Source organism: Aotus nancymaae, unplaced genomic scaffold (genome assembly GCF_030222135.1).
Source record: "Aotus nancymaae isolate 86718 unplaced genomic scaffold, 86718_ANA_hifiasm-v0.15.2.pri h1tg000032l_0, whole genome shotgun sequence".
Classification (NCBI taxonomy): Eukaryota; Metazoa; Chordata; class Mammalia; order Primates; family Aotidae; genus Aotus; species Aotus nancymaae.
In genome coordinates this window covers 24,909,006-24,936,147 of record NW_026988445.1, presented here as the reverse complement: position 1 = coordinate 24,936,147, position 27,142 = coordinate 24,909,006, and the positions used below count along the sequence as shown (strand labels likewise).

At 36.8% G+C, this 27,142-nt stretch overlaps 1 protein-coding gene across 1 annotated transcript in view; it reads right to left on the bottom strand.

The window, feature by feature from the left end:
• FMN2 (formin 2) overlaps positions 1–27,142 on the bottom strand; it is a 380,362-nt gene that overhangs the window by 123,935 nt on the left and 229,285 nt on the right. Inside the window, 5 exon segments of the mRNA XM_021666911.2 lie at positions 18,632–18,752; positions 18,912–18,971; positions 22,430–22,576; positions 23,703–23,832; positions 24,004–24,095. Coding sequence (XP_021522586.2) covers positions 18,632–18,752; positions 18,912–18,971; positions 22,430–22,576; positions 23,703–23,832; positions 24,004–24,095 — 550 coding nt within the window.

The window sequence follows — 27,142 nt, the reverse complement described above, 5'->3', positions numbered from 1 at the left end:
GGAGCTAAACATTGGGTACATAAAGATGAGAACAATCAACGCTGGGGTCTACTGGGGGGAGGGGTAGAGGGGGAAGGAGCTGAGAAATTACCTACTGGGTGCTGGGCTCACGACCTGGGTGAGAGGGGACCATTCATACCCCAAACCTCAGCATCATACAATATATCTTTGTAATAAAACAGCACATGTACCCCCGGATTCTAAAAGAAAAGCTGAATAAAACCCCAAAATATTAAGTAAAAAAGAAAAGAAGTCTCCATGTTAAGGCTCATAAAAAGGTCACGTGGATGTTCTAATGTACACTGATGAGTGCTGTAGGACGGAAACAGAGGGGTCCGAGTGGATTTATAGCTTGGGTGGCTTTGAGATGGAAATGGAGGAACAAGAGTGGCTTTCAGAGGAAAGAAAATGCATTTGGTTTTGAACTCACTAGGTTTCAGACGCCAGTGGAACATCCAGGTAGAGTTTTCAAGTAGTTGCATGTATGAATTTGCAGCTCCGATAACAGAAACTTTGAATTTGGATAAAACCACTTGAGGAATGCATGTACACAGTGAGAAGAAGGGTAGGCCAATGTCGAACACCTGAGGAATACCAACTTTTATGAAGCAGCAGAGAGAGAGAAGGCTATGGAGAAAGAAGATTCAGATGGAATTGTGAGGTTACAAGGAAAATCAGGAGTGAGTGGGGCTAAGGAAGCTAACAGAACAGTGAGTTGTGAGAAGTGTGTCAAATCCAACAACATCAAATAAGTTGGGGTTGAAACAAAACATCCATTCAATTTGGTAAATAGTAACAACGGTTTTAGTAACGCCAGGGACAAAAAACCAACTGTAATAAAGTGAGGAAGGAATGAGGAATAATGAATCAATGAGCCCAGAAGTTGACCAGAGATCTGTTACCATATTAACTACTTAGCACAAGGATCTCAGAACACCTGCCAGTAAAGGTACACTGTGGGGCATGGGAAGGATGATGAATAAATGAATACAACTCTTTCATAGCGTCTGGAAAATTCTCAAAATGTTTTAGTCTTACTAGTGGTGGATCATTAGATCCAACTGCATACTACAAAAATAACGTATTATTTGAATGGACTATTGTCTCCAAAAGATGGATTTCAGAAGAATCTGATCACTAACAATGGAATATATGTAGATTAATCTCATCACATAAATACATGAAAGAGGACAGAGATAACAGACACGTACAAATCCCACTACCTTAGCCCTGTCACAAATTCTGTTTGTTCTGAGCACACTAGTTTATACTGAAAGCTAAACACAGATGAATGATTTTTATAAGTATACTCTTCAACGGGTGTTTCTGTAATCTCCAACAGAAGAGATTTTCAATGTGAACACTGTTTTAAACTGAAATGAATAAAAGAATACACCAATACATTTTAAAGTTTTGCTGTTTATATAATCATTCCTATAATTCTCAACTTGTCACGCTCCATACACAACTGGTTACGCTCTCAAACATGATACACCTCCACGGACAGGTCCGCTGTGTGGGTTACAGACAGACAAAACATACTAGCTGTGCTGTAACTCACAAACAGCAATGGAAGCTGCCTTTTTGAGTTGCTAAGAGGGATAAATAAGTCAATATAGGCAAAACACCTAGCATGGTACCTGGAGACAGGAAAGGGCTGTGGAAGTTTTGACCATTATTATCTTAGTTACCATTGTTACTGCTAGCAGCAAAAGCACACAGAAAAGCAATATAATCCTAGAAACCAAGAACACAGGCCCTGGAGGCTGGGTGTGCATCCTGGCTTTCCCACTTACTAGTTTTGTACTTTGGTCATGTATGTAGCCTCTCTATGTCTGTTTCTTCATCTGTAATATGGGGACAATATTAGTGTCTAATTAACAGAATTGTGAAGATTGACAGATTTTATATAGGTAAATACATAAGCACATTGAACAGTGCTTCACAGGTAGTAAGAGGAATGTAAGCGTTTGCTACAATTACTGCTCCTACACTAACAGCATCGTACACCATCACTGCTGCCACCTCACAGTTAAGAAACTGAGCGCTCATCTAGGCATCTCAAGAAGCACCGAAGGCAGTGCTTCAGGTTGTGAGTGAGAATGGCATTTCTACAAGAACACCACAGAATGAGTTCTAGGTTTTTCCCAACGTATCCTTTATTGGCAGTAACTAACTATGATCTATTTTAGACTTAAGTAAGACGCAACTCATAATTAATGAGGGCGCGCCATATGTTGATAGTCTGGATGACACTGGCTGGACTAGATGATCCCTCTGGGTTCCACTGACACTGCCTGCTATGCTCTTCAGTTTATCGATGTGTTCACAAAGAGGAGGAAGTCATCCCTTCACAGTCAGTTCAGGTGTAAGTTTTGGCCTGATTTGAACAAGTTCTCCAAGCTAGTTGCTGATGGGTCAAGGAAGAAAAATGTGACAAATGGTGAATGTACATTGTTGACAATGAACTTCCTTTACACATTTGATCTTGTGAAACATAAAAGGTTAGCATTTATCCATCATTGTAAATAAGGCCACAGTGGTCATTTAGATAATTTAAATAAGTGTACTGTATTAGCAAGGGATAATCCAAAATGAAATTAAACTAACTCTCCATTATTTAATTGTGGTATCTATATAAATAGCATCATTTGATAAGTCATAAAATTTCACAAGTTTGTACTCTGCTAGCGTTAGGAGGGGACACTAGTGTTGATTCGTTTACCTCGAAACTTGAACATATGGACTGACACCAAAGTTTCATATTGTGTAAGAGATGAAGTCATGAAGATTAAAGAGCACACAGTTATGTAATGTCCCTAGTCGCCTGGCCTGCATATGAATATTTCTAGTTGCTAGGGGCTTGCTACTTTTCAGGTTACCCCTTCTATTGTTTCAGCTCCCGTCTTTATACTGATCTTCACATAGAAATGAATTCTGCCCATCTCTCATGCCACATACTGATGTTTTTCTTATCCTCTGGTACAACACAGATTATTGATTGACTGATTGACTGATTGGCAGAGTCTTGCTCTTTCACTCAGGCTGGAGTACAGTGGTGCAATCTCAGCTCACTGCAACCTCCGCCTCTGGGGTTCAAACTATTCTCCTGCCTCAGCCTCCGGAGTAGCTGGGATTACAGGCATGTGCCACCATGCCCGGCTAATTTTTATATTATTAGTAGAGATGGGGTTTCACCATATTGGCCAGGCTGATTCTGAACTCCTTACCTTGTGACCCGCCCACCTCAGCCTCCCAAAGTGCTGGGATTACAGGCATGAGCCACTGTGCCCAGCCCAACACAGATTTATTAACTGAAATGTGCAACTCAAGTGCAAAACATCTTTCTACCGTACTGGACGTTGGTCAGAATCTTTCATATTTCCTCTGTTCTTACTTTTTCTACTCAAATTTTAGAAATGGACATAATCATCTTTGAGGCTATCTAGAATGCAACCATGAAAGAAAGTGAGAAGACAACATTAAGAAATGTTCATTGAGAGAAGGGTATGATATAGTTTAAATATATTAAGAGTTAAAACTCTCTTCCATGTATTCTCAACTTGAAGAGCTATAAGAAAGATGGATGACCACCTTGGAATAATATAAATAATTTAATATTAAAGAATAAAATAAATAAACAGAATTTCAGTTATCAAAATACTGTCTGTTAGCTCCAGAACTACCTTTTTGTACTACGGCCTGGGACCCTGCTGCCGGGGGCTCAGCAAACTGCTTTTCTCCTTTGCCCTCTGGCTTCCCAACAGCTTTCATCAATGAAGGGAGGAGAAAGAGACTGGACGTGGGAGGAAGAGGAAGAAGATGGTCGAAGAGATGTGTTCATCTCATGAGCATTGCCTCCAGACAACTCTCACCTCCACAAATTCAGCAGGTGTTTCTAGTTTCTGGCTTGTTTCTACACACCCAAATCTGCTATCATTGAACCCCTCAAAAGCACCAGTGCAGCCAGGAAGAACCCCTTCTCCAAGCTGCCAATTCCATCTGTGGAAGCTCTTATCTTTAACCTCCCCAGTTCCAGCTCTGCAGGGTACCCCTCCAAGCCCCAGAGAGTTCTCTATCCAAAGTTCTAGGTTCTTTGCTAACCGCAACCTCTTCACTTTATTCCCCTGGCCCTATGGATGGTGGCTGCTTTCCACGTTTACTTCCGCATTCTCTTTCTGCTTTTAACATCCTTCAACATGTGTTTAACTTAGTTCTCTATGTTAAATTACTTCTATTAAAATAATAAGTGTGGTTTTTGTTTCCCTGATTTCATAGAGAACTAGTAGACGCAGTAACCAAAAGTAATGGGTTACGTTTCTCTAAGAACGCAACAGCTTCTGATACTGGAAGTTATTTCTAATTTATTAATTGCTTATAAATAATATCTTTTTGAATTTTTGACCAGAAAATAAGCTGGTTTTTTTAAGATTGTTTTTCCCAAATAAGTTTTATATTATTAGCACCATCACGTGCAAATAAAATTTTAAACATAGCTTATCCTTTAATTAAATTTCTTTTGTTCTTTAAAGATGCTTACATTGAATTTGCTGTTATATAATTTCTTCATAAAGTATAGAAAAGGTTGAGCGATCACATATTTTAAATTCGTGAGGCCCAGATGACTAAATTTCAGCTCAAATTCAAACATATTCCTGGGTGGTCACCTATTTTTCTTTCCTCTGAAATACAATTAAAGATGTACTATGGAACATACACAACCTGTATGTAACATGTAAAGATTCAATGGGAACCATTACCTACTAAATTTTCAGTTTACAAAACAGAACATAGCCAACGCTTTGGAAAAATCCAATGTGCTCCTTCCTCTCTGTCCCTCTCTCAGGCCCAGAGGTAACTACAACCTTTAACTTTGTGTTTCTCTTCTTTTTTTTTCTTCTTTTGAGACGGAGTCTCACTCTGTCACCCAGGCTGGAGTGTAACGGCGAGATCTTGGCTCACTGCAACCCCTGCCTCCCAGGTTCAAGTGATTCTTCTGCCTCAGCCTCCAGAGTAGCTGGGATTACAGGTGCATGCCAGCATGCCTGGCTAATTTTTGTATGTTTAGTACAGATGGGGTGACACCATATTGGCCAGGCTGGTCTCAAACTCCTGACCTCATGATCTGCCCACCTTGGCCTCCCAAAGTGCTGGGATTACAGGTGTGAGCCACCGCGCCCGGCCGACTTTGTGTTTCTCATCCCCCTACTACCTCTAAACAAGTGAAGTTGCCGTCCCTTATCCATGGGTTTGCTTCCCGTGGTTTCAGTTACTGACAGTTAAGCACAGTCTGAAAATATTACAGCATTTTAAGAGGGAGAAAGAGATGCCACATTTGTATAACTTTTACTACAGTATATTGCTATAATTATTTTTATCATTATGGTTATTAATCTCTTAACTAAACCTAATTTATAAATTAAGTTTTATCATAGATATGTATGTATAATGAAAACACAGTACATACAGAGTTTGGTACTATCTGTGGCTTCAGGCATTCACTGAGAGTCTTATTCCCCACAGATAAGGGGAGACTTCTGTACTTGTCTATATATTTGAACTTGAAAAACTGAAATCATACTGTTTATATTTTTCCAACAACTTGCTTTTTCTCAAGCGTGTGTTCATAAGGTTTATCCATTTTTAATGCAGGTAAATACAGTTCAATCAGTATCACAGTTCAACAGATGTCCTTTGAAAGAAGATACCATAATTTACTCAGCTATTATTTTGTTGAAAAATATCTCAGGATTTTGGTGCTGCTGCTATCAACATGAATGACATTACATATTTCGCCTGGTCACTTGTGCACTGGAGTATATATCTAGGGGCCAAATGCTGGGTCAGAGTTTAGACATTTTTGACTTAGTAAGATATTGTCATGCCAGGCGTAGTGGCTCATGCCTGTAATCCTAGCACTTTGGGAGGCCGAGGCAGGTGGATCACTTGAGGCCAGGAGTTTGAGTCCAGCCTGGCCAACATAGGGAAACCTTGTCTCTACCAAAAATACAAAAATCAGCCGGTTGTGGTGGTGCATGCCTATAATCCCAGCTACTTGGGAGGCTGAGACATGAGAATCACTTCAACCCAGAAAGCGGGGTTGCAATGAGCTGAGATCAGGTCACTGCAGCCTTGGTGACAGAATGAGACTCTGTCTCAAAAAAAAAAAAAAAAAAAAAAAAATGTCAGATGGTTTCTCATGTGGATGAATCAATTTTCATTTCCATCATCAGTGTAAAAGCGTTCTCACCAATCTTTATCTTTGCCAATATTTCACATTCTCTGACGTTTAATATTTTTTAAAAGAATATCAATCATCAGTGATACTGACCAAGATGAAATTCTCAGCATGGTTTGAAAAGTTACTAACATTTACACTCTCGCATTTAACATGCTGTCAGGCACTTCTGCAAATCACTGTTTATGTGGCTATCAGTGCATCTTTGTTCTTCTGTAGGCAAGTTCATCAGACAGCTTTGCTAAAGAGGAATTATTTTAGCTAAGTACATTCATTTTAGCTGAATCGTTTAGAAGGATGAGCAGAAATCTGCCAATTAAAAATGGAAAAAGAAATGACTCGGTTATGGAGGATGAAACATTCTCATGAAAACTGTTGTAAATGACCATAATCTCACGGTAAACTCGTACCATGCTTTTATGTGATAATTTGTTTATATGAGGTCCCTGAAAGAAACAGAATCTTATGGCTTTGCATTAAACTAAGTTGGCTATTGCTCTAAAAACAAACATTTTTGCAAAGTACACACTGTAACACAATCACAGATCATTTATAAAATAAAATGTACCTTAACTCAAAATGACAGGGAAGTAATCATCTTTAATTAGCTGCGGTTTTCACCAGGCAGCTGGGTCAGAACAGCAGGCAATCAATAAAAAGGAAAAAATACAATTTTGTTATTTTTTTCTAATATATATAAATGGCATCAAATCTTAGAATTCAATGACTAATGACTCAAAAGATTTGAAAAATTTTCTTCTCGTTAATTCTCCTTTCCAATGGCAAAATCACCACTGAAAGTAATGTATATTTTGAGATTAATAGTTTTAAAAAGTCAAAGAATACTGAAAAATGTTGATTTAAGTTGAGTATACATGCATGTTAGTGTGGAGAAAGGAAAGAGGAGACAGAGAAATACCTGAGGTTTATCAACTTTGGGGAAAAAAAATGACAAATGATAATGTTTCTCTCAAAGCTTCTGGAAAGAAATGTAAACATCTTAAACAGCAAAACATCACAGTAACCTACATACCACTGACTTGAAGGAAATCATGGAATGACACAGTTTTATTAAGAAGCATTTATACATTACATAGATTACAGAAAAGTCTAAACAGTTACTCTCTAGAACGCTGACTCTCCCTAAAAATAGAAAGATCTGTTTAACTCTTCCCATCTCCTCTGTCTCCCTCCTTTGTCAAAATCACAATTGCTTCCAAACTGGTCTCACAAATTCGACTCTTGTCAGAGTAGTACTTTCAAGACATAAATCGTATCACTCCATTTCCATGAATAGAATCTTTCAATGGTTGGAAACTGCATTTAGAGTAAAATGAAAATTCCTTATGAAGTATATAAATTTATGGAGCTCCCATAATCAGAAAACATGTTCTATCATCTCATGGTCACTGTTCTACGAATGCTGGGACATTTGGACATCTCCTCTGCCTGAAATGCCTCTCTGTCTCTTCCTTCTTTTCCTTCCAAATACCCCCCACCCAAACACACACACCCCTTGTCCACTCAGAATCTTCCTGCCTATCTATGCGGGATTGATCTGATCACTATGTACGTCTATGTCTTCATTGCTTTCCACTTCTCTGTACTCGGCCAGTATTTGAATCATGTCAGATTGCTCAAAATTCCAAGGTGCACTCACTTCGTCTCATTGAACTTGGCGGCTCATCTATTCAAATTTCCTTCCATAAATTTTTTCACCTGGTAAAGTATTTATACCTCATGACTCAATTCTCATGGCAATACCTAACTCAAGCCTTCTCTAACCAATTAGATAGAATCAGGCTCACTTTCCACTCGACTCCCTGCTCCTATTTTATCACGGTTGTTACTGAGCTTCAGTGCAATTATATTTGCATGTTCGGCTTCTCAACCTTCCCTGAAGGGTTCTGTGCACTGAACGCCAAAAGGAAGCAGTGTTTGTGTTGGGGTTAAACGGGCAAGTTCTGGATCAGCTTCCTCAGGCCCAGATCCAGCCTCAGCTTGTACTATGTGACCTTTAGAAGGGTATTTAATATCGCTAACTTGCAGTTATCCAATCACTAAAGAGAGGATTAATGATCCTATCTATGGCATAGGGATTAAATGAGCCAATGCATGTAAAATAGCGACACAGAGTAGTCACGGCAAGCTACTTTGAAAGACATATCAGAATCACTGGCTGGAAGGCTTTTCCAAACCATGTACGTGTACAATCTTCACTCTGGTTGTGAATTCTGCTGCAATGAACCCCATCTCAGGTATAAATATTTTACATCTGTTAGATATATACCTGACATACATTGGGAGACTTTTGGCCTCAGGAACTAGTAAATAATCAAAGCCCAAATGGTCACAGGATGGGTGACTTTGCTCATGCTCTTTCCTATACTTGAAATTCTATTTCTTTTTCCTTTTGGGAGAATTTTACAGATCTTTTGAGCTCCAATTTAAATATAATTTTCCAAATATATCCAATAACTACTACTTATGTGTTTCTACATAGTGAAAAAAATTTATATACTGCATAGTGGTTATTCATATCATCAATGGTCCTCTTTTCAGTGTATGAGCTATGAAGAAAGAATCTACTTTTTATTTTGTTAATTTAATAAACATTTGTTAAATGATTAAGGCATGAGGTCATAATGTCTCTAAGATTCTTTACTAATCTAAATTTCATAAGTTTTATTATTGTTTTACTTTAACAACTTACCATTAAAATAAATCAGTTTTCCTTCTAGAAGGCATTTTTATATCATTTGATAATATCAAGAACTTGAAAAAATGTTCATTGCCTTTGATCCAGTAATTGTAAATCTGAATCTATATTAAGGAAACAACCAGAGATATAACTTTTAAAAGGGCTATGAATAAGAATGTTCAGCATGGTGTACTAAGAGTAGTAAAAACTGGGAGGAGTCTAATTTCCTGCAAGAATCAAATTACTCACTAAATTACAGCATATTCATGAGATGAATTTTGAAATCAGCCCGAGTAGTTTTTGAAGCATATTAAATAGTATGGAAAAATGTTTCTGCTATAATTTTCAGTGAGGAAAAATGTAAGATATAAAAGTGAAAACAGAAGTCCAGTCAAACAGAACTTATAATGAATTTCTAGCCTGAGCCTTCCCTCTGTTGAAAACACAGAGCAGTGAACAGTAACATACAAAGAGGAGACTAAGAAGACATAGTATGCTTTTTTAGAATATTAGGCTGAGCGTGGTGGCTCATGCTTGTAATCCCAGTTTTGGGAGGCTGAGGCGGGTAGATCACAAGGTCAGGAAATCAAGACCAGCCTGGCCAACATGGTGAAACCCCGTCTCTACTAAAATACAAAGAGTTAACTGGACATGGTGGCACACGCCTGTAATCCTAGCTACTTGGGAGGCTGAGGCAGGGGAATTGCTTGAACCCGGGGAGGCAGAGGTTGCAGTGAGCTGAGATGGTGCCACTGCACTCCAGCCTGGTGACTGAGCGAGACTTTTCTCAAAAAAAAAAAAAAAAAAAGTGAATATCTCCTTGGACCAGAAATAGTACAGAAGTCCAAGTTAATAAACAGGGTGGAAGTAGAAGTCACAGAACTGTGATTCTGGAGGAATAGGTAAAGATCTTGGCTTATGTGGGAACTGGGGATGGGAGAGGACAGGAGGGAAAGGAACCAGTCTCTCTACTGGAAACACAAGGTGTTACCTGGTCTCCCAAACTCACACAAGGAGGATGAAAACACCCACAATTCACTGCTTCCTAGGGCTGTAGCCCACATGCAGTGCAATGCCTGGGGCAGCAGGAGTAAGTAGCCACAGCTTCCCAGCCCAGACCTCAGGCAAGTCATTCACTAGCTTGGCGACTGGATCTACCATAAACCTAATATGCTCACAGGACAGGAGCTCTATGCTGCTGATAGAAGCTTTGGTTCTGACTTGGGTACCAAAGGCAGGCCAAGTTAAAGCAATTGAAAAACAATCGCAAGACAGTGAAGGATTCTGGGGGTCAGGAGAAGGGAGTTGGGGAGGAACACATTAACTGATAGAAGGTTTCTATCAGAATTCTTCAACTCTGCAGTTGTAACACAAACACAGTCATAGCTACTATGTATATGATGGAGCGTGGCTGCATTCCACCTGAATTTTATTTTATTGTTATTATTTTTTTAGACAGAGTCTTGCCCCGTCACCCAGGCTGGAGTGCAGTAGCGCAATCTCAACTCACTGCAACCTCTGCTTTCTGGGTTCAAGAGATTCTCCTGCCTCAAAATAGGAATGCTTTTACACTGTTGGTGGGAGTGTAAATTAGTTCAACCATTGTGGAAGACAGTGTGTCGATTCCTCAAGGATCTAGAAATAGAAAGACCATTTGACCCAGCAATCCCATTACTGGGTATATATCCAAAGGATTATAAATCATTCTGTTATAAAGACACATGCACATGTATGTTCACTGCGGCACCGTTTACAATAGCAAAGATGTGGAACCAACCCAAATGCCCATCGATGATAGACTGGATAAAGAAAATGTGGCACATATATACCACAGAATACTACACAGCCATAAGAAAGGATGAGTTCATGTCCTTTGCAGGGACATGGATAAAGCTGGAAACCATCATTCTCAGCAAACTGACACAAGAACAGAAAACCAAACACCGCATATTCTCACTCATAAGTGGGTGCTGAACAATGAAAACACATGAACACAGGGAGGGGAACATCATATATCGGGGCCTGTTGGGGGGTGGGGGGATTGGGGAGGGATAACGTTAGGGGAAATATCTAATGTAGATGACAGAGGGATGGAGGCAGCAAACCACTATGGCATGTGTCTATCTATGTAACAATCTTGCACGATCTGCACATGTACCCTAGAACTTAAAGTATAATAATAATTAAGAACAAAAAAAAGGAAATTGTCCTGCCTTAGCCTCCTGAGTAGCTGGGATTGCAAACACGCGCCACCACGCCCAGCTAATTTTTTTTGTTTGGTACCTTTAGTAGAGATGGCGTTTCAACATGTGGGCCAAGCAGGTCTTGAACTCCTGATCTCGTGATCTGCACTCTTCGGCCTCCCAAAGTGCTGGCATTCAGGCGTGAGCTACTGCGCCCAGCCACAGCTGAATTTTATTTACAAATGAGGACAGGTTTAGCTGTCCTCATTTGTAAATAAAAAGAGCATAAACCATAATTACCTGACTTTTTTTTTAAAGACTAGTCAAATGCAGTAATGAGAAGGGGGCAAAAAACAGAATGAGGAGTTCAGCCTGAAGTTGTGAACCTGACACCTTTATAAAATCATCATTCTAACACCACATAGGAAACTAGTGACTCTGAAGGATAACTTATACAAATCAATAGGCGAAACATGAATTCATTTCAGATGAAAGAAAAGCTGAAAAGGACTTTAATATATTTTTATAAATATCAGTGAGATAAAGGAAAGATAAATATTCAAAATAAGAATAAAAAATTACTTTGGGTGCAAAATGAATATGATAAAAACATATTAGAAATCTTGAAAACAAAAATTATTATGATTTAAAGTAACTGCATTGATAACATAAATATTAGAATTAGCAGAGTCAAGACAGAATGAATGAACTAGAAGATAATGTGAGTAATGCATGAAGATAATAGCAAAAGGTGGAAAGAGATTTTAAACATATGAAAGAGATGTTAGAGATGGGGATTAGATCAAGGGGCTAAAAGGAATTAGACTAATGTACATCTAAAAGGAGTTTCAGGAAAGAAGAGAAAGGTGAAGTAATACTTGGGCAGACAGTGGCTGAGAAATCTTTCTACACATTAAGGAAGCCATCAGTACTTTAATAGGACGTACTAAATAGAGAGCAATACAAAAAAATTTAAAAAAATAGATTCATACCACACATATCAAAGGAAAGCCAAAAATGAGTAAGGATAATGAGAAAATGATACAAGTCATCAGAAATAAGACAGCTTATCCACAAAAGAATGAAAAAATTATTGAAAATACATCTATGTAACAAGAGATGCCAGAAAAAAAAAATCTTCAAAATACTGTCTAGAACTCTATTTCTGGCAAAACCATTATTCCAGAACAAGGGGGAACAATTTTTTTCAATTACTTTTGGGCTAAGAGTTTCACACGCAGCCACTCACACAGAAAGAGAGCCAAATGTGAAATGGGGTGGGATATGAGATATAACAATTATAACACAGTAATTAATTAAATGTATTCATAAATGTTATCACCTAATAATTATTAAACGGCAGTAATGTTTTTAAGAAAAATGACAGTACCCAAAATCTGGAAAAAAACTGAAAAGAAAGTAGAAGGAATTCAATTGTTAGAATGTTCTAAAACGTTCATCTTTTTTAGAAGAAAAAATATACTACATAAATTTATAGCATGTTATAAAATTGTATAGTTAACAAAATATGTTAACATTTAGACTTACCCAGGAAATTAACAGGAACACTGTGTATATCTTCTTAATGTTGTTGGAGGTGTTAGGAAGAGAATATTTAAAAATTTGTCAAGGCAATAGACAACCAGAAAGAAAATATTAATAGAATATATATGTAAATAGGCCAGGCACAGTGGCTCACGTCTGTAATCCCAGCACTTTGGGAGGCCAAGGTGGGCAAATCATGAGGTCAGGAGATCAAGACTATCCTGCCTAAAACTGTGAAACCCTGTCTGTACTAAAAGTACAAACAATTAGCCAGTGTGGTGGCATGTGTCTCTAGTCCCAGCTACTTGGGAGGCTGAGGCAAGAGAATCACCTGAACCCAGGAAGTAGGGGTTGCAGTGAGCCGAGATTGCAACATTGCACTCCAGCCTGGGCGACAGAGTGAAACTCCGTCTTAAAAAAAAGGAAAAGAAAAAAGAAAGAATATTATGTAAATACATTAAATAAAATTATCCTACTATGAACCAGAAAATGATTGGACAAAAATTGCAAAAAATATGTGCATCATGATCCCAATTGTATAATTCATGTATGTATGCACATGCAATAAACACTCACCTCCCAGATATAAAACCAAAATATAAACATTATTTATCATGAATTGTAGAAATACAGATAAATATTTTCTTCTCTACATTTTTCAAGGTTGTCTAAAGCTCCTATGCTAAACAAATATTAATTTTAAAATATAACTTAAAAATGGTAAAGATGGTAAATTTTATATTTTACCTCAATTTTTTTTTAAATCATAAAATGTAGTATTCCCTTATCCATGGAGAATACCTTCCAAGATGTCCAGTGGATGCTTGGAGCAGCAGATAGTACTGAAACCTATATATACTATGCTTTCTCCTATACATACAGACCTATGCAATAGTTTAATTTATAAACTAGGTACAGTAAGAGATTAAAAACAATAATAAAATAGAACAATTATAACAATATACTGTAAGAGAAGTTCCGTGAATGTGGTCTCTCTGTCTCAAAACATCTTATCATACTATACACACCCTTTTTGGGATCTGTTGATCTGATTATCAGGATGACTCCTAAGTCAGGGGTCCTTGACCCCTGGGCCACGGACAGGTACCGGTCTGTGCAGTTAGGAACCGGGCCACACAGCAGGAGGTGAGTGGCCAGCGAGCAAGCAAAGCTTCATCCATATTTACAGCCGCTCCCTAGCACTAGCATTACAGCCTGAGCTCTGCCTCCCGTCAGATTAGCAGCAGCATTAGAGTCTCATAGGAGCCATAACCCTAATGTGAACTGCGCATGCCAGAGATCGAGGGTTTGCTCTCCTTAGGATAATCGGGATGATTCAAGCACATTACATTTATTGTGCACTTTACTTCTATTATTATTGTATTGTAACATATAATGAAGTTAACTATACAGCTCACCATAATGTAGAATTAGTGAAAGCCCTAAGCTAATGTCTGATGATCTCTCACTGTCTCCCGTCCCCCAGAACCCTACTGTGAACTGTGTATGTGAGGGATCTAGGTTGTATGTTCCTTAGAAGAATCTAATGTCTGATGATCTGTCACTGTCTCCCATTACCCCCAGATGGGACCATCTAGTTGCAGGAAAACAAGCTTAGGGCTTTCACTGAGTTGTATAATTATTTTATTACATATTACAATGCAATAATAAAATAAAGTACACAATAAATGTAATGCACTTGAATCATCCTGAAACCACCCCCATGCCTTGTCCAAGGGAAAATTGTCTTCCATGAAACTGGTCTCTGTTGCCAAAAAGCATGGGGACCAGTGTCCTAAGTGACTAACAGGTGGGTAGTAGATACAGCGTGAATACACTGAACTAAGTGATGATCCACATGCCGAAGGGATGAAGGCAGATGGTGGGAGATTTCATCACACCACTCAGAAGGGTGCACAAAGTAAAACATGAATTGCTCACTTCTGAAATTTTCCATTTAATATTTTTGGATCGAGGTTGACTGTGGGTAACTGAAACCGAGGAAATTAAAAGCTTGGATAGGCGGGAGGACTACTGTAAAATGTTAGTTTTTAAAAAGGTTATTTGTTTCCTCTCCTCAAACACAAGGGGGGGAAAAGGAAATATCAGAAATGAACAATTTTAAATGTAATAATTACAAACTAGTAGCTGTAAGCCAAAAATATAATATAAACAAGTTTGAGGGCTGGTTTTCCCTACATCTCTGTACATGGACATTGCTTCAACTTGAAGGTACAGCTAATGAATTTTAACATGTTTTCAACTCAGATATTGAAAAGAGAGAGAGTGTTTGAATGCGGAGAGGAAGAACAGAAAGAAAGAGGATACAGAGAAGAATTTGCATGAGAACATTCTTGTCCAGTTCCGGTAACTTAATTACTCAATGCTCTGTGCATGTTGAGCTGATTTAAGTCATGTGGCAAATGCTACAATTCCTATTCAAGAAAGGCACTGGAACAGAGTCATCATTTGGCATGACTACATCAAGGAAAGCTAATGACAGCCAGAAGAGATCAAAAGCAGATCAGGTTGCTTAATGAGCTACAAGTCAGTCGCTCAGAAAGCCAGGGAAGTACCCTGAGGAAATATGGAAATCTTGGGAGTGAGCAGAGCAACTAAACACAGTGGATGTTCTTATGAAATGCTAAAATGAGAATCAGTTGTCTTATTAAAAGGTCTGAGCCCTAACACATGATTTCTCAGCCTTTCCTTAGAAATAAAAATCAAGTCTTTAAGCAGAAACAGAAGTGCTAGAGCCAGCAGACGAGCAACTCTATGATTATAGCTTATCTGTCTTAATCAAACTAATCACGCTGCTTATTCTATTTTTAACTTATTGTGAATGGCCAAGATTTATTGGATATTTATTGTATGAAAGATATTGACATAAATGTTTCATATGCATTATCCTATTTTCAAAAGCTTTTTATAACAACTTGCCTCTGGAAAAAAAATGTGGCCCTTTGAATCTTCTTAAATGAATTCTTTCACTTGATCACTTAGAAGAAATCATTCTTGTCAGGAGTTCGAGGCCAGCCTGGCCAACATGGTGAAACCCTGTCTCTACTAAAAATACAAAAAATTAGCTGGAAGCAGTGGCTTGTCCCTGTAATCCCAGCTACTTGGGAGGCTGAGGCAGGAGAGTTGCTTGAACACAGGAGGTGGGGAGGCAGAGGTTACAGTGAGCCAAGATTGCACCACTGCACTCCAGCCTATGCCACAGAGCAAGACTCTGTCAAAAAAAAAGAAAAAAAGGAACAAAGAAAGAAAGAAAGAAAAAGAAAGAAAGAAAGAAAGAAAAACGGAATCCTTTTTAATAGGCTACTTTGATCATAGTAGACATTATTTCAAAGTAATTGTTCCTAAAATAACATAATCCAGTAATTTTTCATTTGACTCGCATTTAGTCAGATGGATGTATGTATCTATTTATATCCTTCTCATTCCTAAAAAGGACATGAGGCAGATTCCATGCCTTGTTGATATGAAATTCTATATTTGGATATATCTTTACTTCCCAGTAACTGAATTTAAATTTCAATGTATAAGATTTCCTTTCTCATGTCACAAAACATCTTTTCCATGGAAAACGCCAAATTTTAGAAAAGCAAAAAAAATGAGGTAAATTATGATTTGTCAGTTTTTGATCCTCAGAGTTTGACAGCTTTGTAAATAGCTCTTCAAGCTGATTCCAGTTTTTAAGAAGAGTAATGTATAATTACATTGTTTCGTGAACTATAGCGTCATTTCTCCACCTTCCCTGTGAGCTCCCCAAAGGTAAATGCCATTCTTCTGTTACTAACACAGTACACTCACCTTGCATTTCTCAAAATAACATTTCAGTGACTACAGAACCCACCACAGAGTCTGTGAAAAAAAGTGATCTGTAATGAATGGGAGAATAATTCCAAGCCCCCCGCTTTTTTTTTTTAAGAATACCATGAAGTCTTTTAAATTTAACTTAGCAGCTTCTACATTCATTTGGCCATGAAACTCCCCATTTTAGCAACTCCACCAAATTGTAACAAGCTATATTCAAACTGGGAAACTACTGTGCCAGACAACTGTGATAACTGTCGGTCAAGGGCACAGGTCTTTCAGATCTGAAACTTATCTGAAAGACAAGTTCATCCTTCCCTGATATAAAGTGTAAACCTTCAGGGTTAAAAATCCTCTTTTTCACCCTCTGAGATACTAAAAAAATTGCTAAGCTACTCCTTCAGTATCTAATCTTCTGTGCTGCCAAATGCAGGCACTTAGCACTTGTAGGCGGCAAATGCGGAAGTGGAATTTGTATTCAGAGGCGCTGGCTGACTGTCCTTTTCAAACCCGCTATCTGGTGTGAGTTAAGTATTTCTTTTTAGCTCCAAGTCTTGTGAGAACTTGCCATTTTCATAGTTACATGTATATTTAATACCTATAGTAAGAAGTTGTGCATTTATTATAAGAAAATGGGATAACATTCCAAAGTGATACAACTACAGAGAGCAAATGTAAATCCTGGTATCTTTATAACAGGATCACTCAATCTTCTCCTTTATCAAATCACCTGTAAACTGTGAAATCCTAGTTTACAAGACTGAACTATTGATTAAAGTGGGAAGTATTTTCCAGATCCCCTAGAAATGTCCCCAGCACCGCATTATAGTGTGTATAAAATTTCATAAGCAAACCAAGATGTCTATCACCAGGTTGAAGTATGATAAATACTATAGCATGACATTTTTTTTTTCTGTTGCTTTCAGAATTCATTCTTAAAATTCACAGTACCATAATATTATATAAATATAACATAGTTTTATTTATTATTATTGTAATGAAGACAGAGTAAGTCAAGGCAGTCTTTCTTGGCCTCAGTCAATGAGCACCAACATGTAGTCTCCAACAGGGCACATCTAAGTGACAGAATTTCAGCCCTCTTCAACAATGATTCCTATAACCTTTGTGCTTTCACAGGACCTAGCAAATGTCTGACATGAACCAGGTCCATAATAAATGTTGTTGAATATATAAAAACTATAAGCAAGCTACATAATGTTCCTATATTCATGGAAATCCACATAAAAACATCTGTGAGTAGAATATAACAATTCTATTAATTTGAATACAGATCAGTAACTTTGGATAAACACATCTCAAAATTGGGAGTCTCTTAAAAAGTTGTCTTTTTTTTGGTTTCTGGACAGGGGTAACCAGGCCTTTTCTTCTCATATAGTAATACAATATCAAATGAAAATCTCATCTAAATACATTTACTCCTTATCTGTATGTAATATAGCAAAAAGCAGCTCAAATAGATAGCTGAGGTGTTCACAACTCAATAAGAATATCAAGAAAAGGGATAGCAGGAATTTTACTTACAAAATCAAAAAATTTGCAAACTATTTGCTTTTTCGTAAATGCTTTTAATTCAGAAATCTGAAATTTCAGCCTATTATTCTCTAAAATAATTTTATATAAAACTTCTTGATTAGTAATAAAACAATATACATGTATGTGGTTTTTAAATAGAAGATACTTTGTTCCCAGGGAAGTTCATAAGCCAGAAAATCTTGGGCAAGTACACCAAAGGAAATGGGGAGGGACTATTTATCTTCTATTATAACAATGACATAATTTGTATCCAACCATGACATGACCAATATCCAAATGTTCTTGGTTATAAAATAGAAACAAAATGTAAACTTATTCTTGACAAAACAGATTGTTAATTGAAATAACCAAGATATTACTTAATAACCAAGTTTTTGATACACGTAACTTTTTAAATAACCAACAACAAGAATATTGGCAAAATTGTTCTTTTGCCACACACACACACACACACACACACACACACACACACACACACACATATTTAGTTCTATAAGGATAAGAAAAGCTTTTCTCTCAAAACATTGAAAAGTCTGCCTTCTCTCATTAAAAAGCATAAACAGGAAACGTGAGTTCAGAATCGTAAGTTACCTTTCAAGTCTTTTTTCAGTTTTCTGAGATCTTTTTGAAAATCTTCAAACTTCATCTGTGAGGCCTGAAAAAGGTCCTGGGGCTCTGGCAGCGGGAACAGACACTGTTCTTTCCCAGCGTCCTAATGAACAAGAAACCCCATCATATTTAAAGGAATCGGTTATCAACATAAAAAAGAATAATAGCAGATATGTTCAAAAGAAAGACAACAAAAAGCACTGCCAGGTCATCCAACAAATAAAGAATAACAGAATATGACTAGATGTAAACATTGTCTTACCTCATCAAAATTTCGGAGATAATACGAAACAATATATGACAAAAGGCTTCTGCTATTGTCCTAGGCAGAAAGAGCAAAGTCAGTGACAATATATTTTTTAACTAATTAAATATAAAGTGTTACCAAAAAAGATTCTAGAGAATTCATGTATATACATGAGAACATTTGGAATGACATGTGAAATTTTACATTTTGAATTGTCTTGGCCATTGTGTCTAAGGAGTTTGATGTTTAGCATAAAAGATTTTTCTCCCCAGTGTTCCAATCTTAGCACAGTTATTTGGGGTCAAGGTCTGAATTGTAAATACTTTCCAACTGTTACCCTTCTCAATTAGAAACTTTGCTCATGTCTTATCATGTGTGTTTTATTATTTTGTGTTTTTATTATATTTTCATTTGATTATTATTTTTTATGTTTTAAAACTACTATCTTAAAGGAAATAATTAAATACCGCTAGCACTGATATATAGCTGAACTAATAGGTACCACTCCAACACTAAGTTTGATTGTGGATCATTAGCATACAGATTAGGGAAATAAAAAGGCTAAGTATCATTTTAAGTAAAGGGGAGCTTTTAACAGTTCCAATACTACAATTCGTTATATCAGCAACTGAGACTGAGGAATTAATACTCATGTGGCTATAAATAAGACAATGTGGATGGTTCTATTTAACAAAAGGTAAAGTTGTTTCATATCTAACACTTCAAAAAATAGCTTTTCACCTCCTTTCTGGTTTATTTAGGGGCAATAATTTTTATTTAACTTTTTTTTTTTTTTGGTCCAAAGTAGTAGTAGATAATCTGAAATTGAGAGCTCAACTATATATTTTACTTTAAAAACAAACTCTATGATACAAACTACGTTCTCTGGACTGTTTAATATAACCATGACTTTTTCTATATGTATAAAAAGAGCAAAAACTGTTTATAATCAAGTTTGACATGAGTCAGTAATACAGCTATTAGAGACATCCCTCATTAGACAGGATTTGCTTGTAAAATGATTTAAGCAACTTGACCTCCTTTTTCTCTCCCAAGTTGTAATTCAATGAAACAGTTGGCAGAACCTGAATCAATTAACAAAACTAGGCATACTGAGAGAAAATTCTAAGTGATCAAAGTAACAGCTCTGTCCATGGAGGTCTATAAATAGTGCTGAGGAATAAGTATAGTTACATTTGTTTTACAGAGAAGAACCAATCCAGGAACACTTTGCATAGCTCTTCTGAGTACAAGTGAAACAATTTTAAAAAGGTATTTCTTAATTACATATTTAAATTTTTATTTTAGATTACCCCTTGATTATTTAAATTAATGAAATTTAACTTAGTAGAGGATTGAATAAAATATATAAACTGATACCAAAAAAATTCCACAAATAATCTTTTATTTGTATATGATCACTAGAAACTATTTCCAGTTCATTTTTATAATTTAAACATGACGTTGATGTTATATATTTCAATATTATTTGCAAAAGTTGTTTTACTCCAACAAGCAGTTGCTGAGTTTTCAAGAATTACCATAGGTTAATCAAAGGTCTTTTCTCTTTTCTTTTTTCCCTTCTCTTCTTTTCTTTTCCCTCCCTCCCTCTCCCCCCACCTCCCCCCTCTTTCTTTAGAAGGGGCCTCACTGTATTGCCCAGGTTGGCCTTGAAAAATCTTCCCAAGTAGCTAGGATTATGGGCTCATGCTATTGCACTTGGTGTAAGCATTTTTTTTTTAACAAATGTAATTTATCAGGTCTCTATATTAGAGATTTCTATGAAAATGTGTATCATACACAGGAGCATTTGAACAAACAACCATAAAAATTAAAAAAATCATATGTGTACCAAGGAGGGACTATAAATTATTCAATCTTGGAAAAGCAGTGTCCAGATTCCATAAATGCTCAAAGAAAGAATGTTGAATGAATATCTGTATTAATTTGATCCCCCTACACACACACACATGCACACACATACACACACACACACAGTCTCTGACTTATGATGGGTCATCTTACAATTTTTCAACTTTACAATGGTACAAAAGTGATACACATTCAGTAGAAACTGTACTTCAAGTACCCATACAACCATTCTGTTTTTCACTTGCAGCACAGGATTCAATAAATTACATGTGATATTCTGCCATTTATTATAAAATAGCCTTTGTGTTAGATGAGTTGCCCAACTGTAGGCTAAAAGTGTTCTGAGCATGTTTGAGGTAGGCGAGGCTACGCTTTGATGTTTGCTATGTTAGATGTACTGAATGCCTTTTCACTTACGGTATTTTCAATTTAGAATGGGTTTATCAGGTCGTAACCCCATTGTAAGTTGAGAATCATCTGTACATAGAACAATAAACAAATTTTTGGCTGGCAGAAAAGATTTTAAAAAGTCTCTTTCTCTCATGAAGGAAATTCCTTCATTATCTAGGAAGGACAATCCTATCTACTTTCATTTCTACAAGCCAATTATTCAACTTAATATTTAAAAAACATGCCCAGAATTTCCTTTATGCTTCTTTTGTGTGTGATGATTCTTTTATCGAGAAACATAACTCTTTTATTTTTTGAGTTTACCATCTGAGATTGGAGTCTTGACTCTTACCGTCATTCCTAACCTCCTATTTCTACTTGCACTCTCACAATTGCTTAGATATTAATTTAAAACAAACAGAACTGCAGAAGTAGTACCACAAAATAATTAGGTCTGCAAAAGGGCTTCTATCCCCACACACAGCAGTATCAAGAAGAGAATGCTGCACAGAAGAGTAGAATCATCTTTTATATTTTATTTACATGCCATTTTACTCATCTTTGTGTTATTTTCAAAATATGGACCTGTTGGCGTCCATTGCTTAACATGGCAAAGAAAAAAATGTGAGATATAGTGTCTAACTCACAGAAAATAATTAGCCTTCAGATTCCAAAAGGATAAATATTAGCAGACACGGGAAAGATACAGTAAAATATTGTTTTTATATTAAAACTATATATATTCTTTTATCAGAGAAATGTAACTTTTATTTTTTGAGTCTACCATCTCAGACTTGAGTCTGTGACTCTTACCATCATTTATAACCTCATATTTCTACTGGCACCCTCACAATTGCTTAAATATTAATTTCAAACAATCACAACTGCAGAAGCAGGACCAAAAAATAGTTAGGTCTGCAAAAGGGCTTAGACATTCCCCTGCACACCACTATCAAGTTTTCTAACAAAGTGTTTCTATTAAAACAATTGTTTTATATTAAAACAATATAAAATTACTTTTTATATTGTTTTATATTAAAAAGTTGTAATTATTCATTAGACATAAAAATTATTCACATTAGGAAACATTATTAATCACTAAATCACAAATATCTGATGGACATTACTTTTTTCTAGCTCAGAACATAAAGAAACATCTGACCTAGGAACATAAAAGAAATATTTATTACAACTGCTTTATATTCAAACCTATTACTAAACAAAACATGGAATTCTCAATTTGCTTACATCCACTCATGCAAAATACTTACACTGCTCTTGACGTCTTTCAGCTTTGGAAGAATGTCCAATCCAAAGCCATCTGCCTGTCCTCGAGTCTTATTTCCTCCATTCATGTAGTTGCCAAAGGCAAGAACCAAACCTAGAACCTGCATAACCCCTGGGCCATTTTTTAATGTCTGTAAAACAGAATAACAACAATAAAAAAACAACTTTTATTTTATGCAAGGTTTTGTTTGAATCATCTCAAGTCGCTGACAGCTATTTATATTATATGAGTAGTTTTGGGTCACGACCAAGCTTTATGATTTCTAATTATTAGTTATATTTTAAGAGCAGTATCTTGAAAGTTAATAAAAGTTGCACCACCCACAGATATTCAGGTATGCCTCTGTAAGCTGAGAGATGCTATGCTAGGCCACTTCTCTGACCTGATTTCTAGGAAAACAAATAATGCTGTATGAGAACTCTTAAGGCTACATGGGAACTAAGGCTATATGAGAACAAATAAGGCCAAATGAGAAGTATTACAAAAAATATCACCAACATCACTACCATTGTCTTCTGTGTGTGGAACAATACAAATTTTTGGCATCAGCAGAGGAAACCAAAAAGCAGTTACAGAGATTAACTTCTAAATTTAGGTTTACCCTCAAAGAGTTCACACTCATTTCTTTCAAAACACCGTTTAACTTAAATTTGCATGTCACGTCTTCTGAAAACGTGAGCCTTTAAAAACATCTTTCACTTTTCAAAATCATTTGCCACAACTAGAACAAATGGTACTGATATTGGACAAATCATTTTAAATGTTAATATTGGTCGTTTCTGCCAAGCATTTATTTTTTGTTTTCAGAATAATATTTATCATCTATTGAGTCATATGGCTGTTCCTAAATTACTTGGCTGGAATAATTATTAACAATTTATGGAGGGGTCCCCTTCCAGATAAATAAAGAAAGTAAAGAAAATGCCTTCAAATTACATTTCTTTGGAAGTCTGATGTCTGAGAGGTCCACGAAAACCGAAAATTTTGTTTTGGCAAAAGGAGAAGGCAGAGAAGTTTCTGGAGGCCAACATGTACTGGCTACATTCTAGCAATATGGCCCTGCAGTCCCAGGTGCCCAGCAGAACATCTGCTTTGATCTTGAAGCTCAATCATAACATGTTCCCTTCTGTGGGACTGCTATCCTTCAAATTTGGTGAGCACTTAGAGTAAATAAAAGAACGTTTTTTTGAAATATGAACATGACTGAGCACAATTAAATGAGACTCAAGTTCAGCTCTCTTTGAACCAGAACTCACCTCACACAATTTCTGTAGTAATTCCAGTTTGCGACGAATTGAGCAAATGCTTTCTGAAAACGTGGACTGGAACAGGATGCAAAAGACTCGCTCTGAAAAGTTGGGGATTAGTGACAGTTCATAAAGGAACCTAAGGAAATAAAGCCAAGTTAAGAAGAAAAATATAATTCACATTAACAGATGTTTATCCTCATCTCATTCATAACAAGTATGCACTGAAGACACTGCATTTGCATTTTCCAAACAAAAAGGGCCCACCCGTAGCCTGCATGCCCTCTACATGGTTCTAAGGTGTGCTTACTGTTCAGGTTTGTCCAGAGACTTGGCATTTTCCTTGTCTTTGGAAGATCGGCCGTGCTTCTCTATTTTTTCGAGTTCATCTGACTGTGCTCTCTAAAAAAACAAAAACCAAACGATTTCTCGAAGTCTGGCCAACTGAATCCCTTAAATAATAATCTAATTATCTTGATAAATTTAATGATCTGAATACAGTAAAACTATATATTTTCATGTTTCTTAGCATTTGTATGTGGTAAAGCTTGACTTAATTCATGAGGCATTTTAAAGCGTAAATATGGCCGGGTGCAGTGGCTCATGCCTGTAATCCCAGCACTTTGGGAGGCCGAGGTGGGCGGATGACCTGAGGTCAGAAGTTGGAGGACCAGCCTGGCCAACATGGCGAAAACCCATCTCTACTAAAAACACAAAAATGAGCCAGGCGTGATGGCGAGTGCCTGTAATTCCAGCTACTCAGGAGGCTGAGGCAGGAGAATTGCCTGAACCCAGGAGATGGAGGTTGCAGTGAGTTGAGATTGTGCCACTGAACTCCAGCCTGGGTGACACAGCGAGACTCTGCCTCAAAAAAATAAAAACATAAATAAAAAATAAAGTGTAAATATGTTTTATGCAAACCAGATTATCCCCAAATCTTTCAAATAATGTTATTGACTCTTAGTAATCTGAGAAACATTTATTCATACAAGCATGCTTTTAAAACAATAGTTTTCCTTTGTTATTTTGCTTGTTTATGAACACCAGTATTTCATTTTATAAAGTAGTATTTCTTATTCAGAAATCAATGAAATTGAATTTGGAAATAATTTGATCATAAAGGTTTCATAGTATTTTTAAAGAAAAAGGTACTTATTCAACTATGGAAATCATAGTTTATTGCTTTTTATATTTGGGGGGAAAATACAATTAAATTATTTAAGTCATGGAACAAAAAAATGTTCTGATTCCTTTTGCTGGATTTTCCTTTCTTTTTCTTTTTTTTTTTGAGATGGAGTCTTGCTCTGTCACCCAGGTTGGAGTACAGTGGCACGACATCTGCTCACTGCAACCTCCGTCTCCCAGGTTCAAGTGATTCTTCTGCTTCAGCCTCCTGAGTAGCTGGGATTACAGGTGCCCTCCACCACGCCTGTCTCAATTTTTGTATTTTTAGTAGAGACAGGGTTTCACTATGTTGGCCAGGCTGGTCTCGAACTCCTTACCTCAGGTGCTCCACCCATCTAGGCCTCCCAAACTGCTGGGAATATAGGCATGAGCCACTGCACCCGGCCTGGATTTTCTTTTTGATATAAAATGCCTCCATGCTTATTTCCTTCTTAAGTGTCTACTGTCACCCTTTATAATCTCAAACTAAAAATTTGTCATTCTAAATGTGTTTCCTTATGAGAAAAGATCCTGTACATTTTTAATATTAATATTGGGTAGGAGATTTTACAGACTTCAAGAAGCACAAATCTGTCTTTATTTTATAGAGTATTTGGATTATTTTTATTTGCAGTCCTGTTAAAAGAGCCAAAATATCACATTTTCTAATGCATTAAGAGTAGACCACCATATTATGATTTCTGAGTCCAGTCTTCAGAAGTTAAAATTCTTTCAATATTATTTTTGTTTAAACAGACAATCAGCTCGGCCCAGAACTGCTACAGGAGCTAGAGCCTGATAGCTTTCGAGAGAATTGATAGATATCACCTGAACAGAGCTAGGTTCTGCTTTGTATTTCCTGATTGTTTTGAAATGCAGGTTTTCAGTTGATAGGATTAACTAACTAAGACTTGCTGTCTCAAAAGAAGCTTCTTTTAACGAGGGAAGAACTGATGAGAGATCTGCTAGAGAAGTTGATCCTCTGGCAGTTTCATAAATTTTGCATTTGGAATGCGATGCATCAAAAGGATACAAAGAAGTAAAGGAGGTACATTTTACTGCAAATATTCCAAGCTACTCCAAAAATGAAAACTCTTCTTCTAGAATTTCAATTGCACATTAATCTTACTTTTCTCCCCAGTTAATTGTGGCTTTGCTCAAGAATTTTACTACTTGAGCAAATACTCCTTCATTCACTTGCCAGTTACCTATGAGAGTCAGCCTCACGAATAATATCTTGAGACCATGTAAAGCCGTATTACAAGACAGACTTTTAAAAACGACAGTATCCATCTTTCTGGCAAATGAGAGACTAGGGTAATATTCTAAAAGAACATGAAAGCTAAGAATACAGACAAGGCAAGGGTTGTTTTAAGACACACAAATCCACACCAAAGTATAACACATAAAGGTCTCCAATCCCTAGAATCTCTTTATTCTTTTAAAGGAAAGAGTTTCTACCACAGCACTTGGTTAGTCAACTATCTCCAAGCCCAACCTCATTCTATACCCAAAACCTCATTAAAAAAAAAAAAATCCAGCTTGTTACAATTTGATGACATAATTAGGTTTCTTAGTTTGATTTTGTTTAATCACCTTAATATAGACTCAATCTAGCTGTTGAATAGACTCAACATGGGGTTCCATAACTAGAATCCTACACCACGGACCCGGGAAATTCCCTGGATCTTAAACAAAACAAAAATAAATCAGAAGGCAGCTGTAAGAGAAAAAAGATGGCTAAGGTAAATCAGAGTAATAATTAAAGATACAAGAGAAGGATGAAATTCATCAATGTCTTCAGAACAAAGTGACTTTCTATTAGTACTCTAGAGACACTCCCCAAACTATTTAGCACATATAAATTATTAATTGCACAGTCCTTTATACCCTATACTATATTAAACCATTTCTGCTCACTTCAGAAAGAAATAAAGCTGCCTGGGCTGACAGTAAACTTTATAGCAAGGCGAGGGAACTGTCACTTTATGCCCTATAAACTCCTTTCTTGTTCTCTACAAATATGTGTACATGACACTAACTCTTCTGGTCTCTTTTTCTCTCTGGGGCTTAGTTAACTCCACCTCAGGTAATCTCTGGCCCTCTCATTCTCATATACACACATGCACACATAGATATGTACATGTATACACACACACACACACACACACATATGCACACACACAGAGTCAATTCTTCCTATTTGTGGACTGGGTACTGAATCAGCATATACTGAACCATTACTCCTAGAAAAAATACAGAGCTACTGTGAGCCTTTGGGGTCA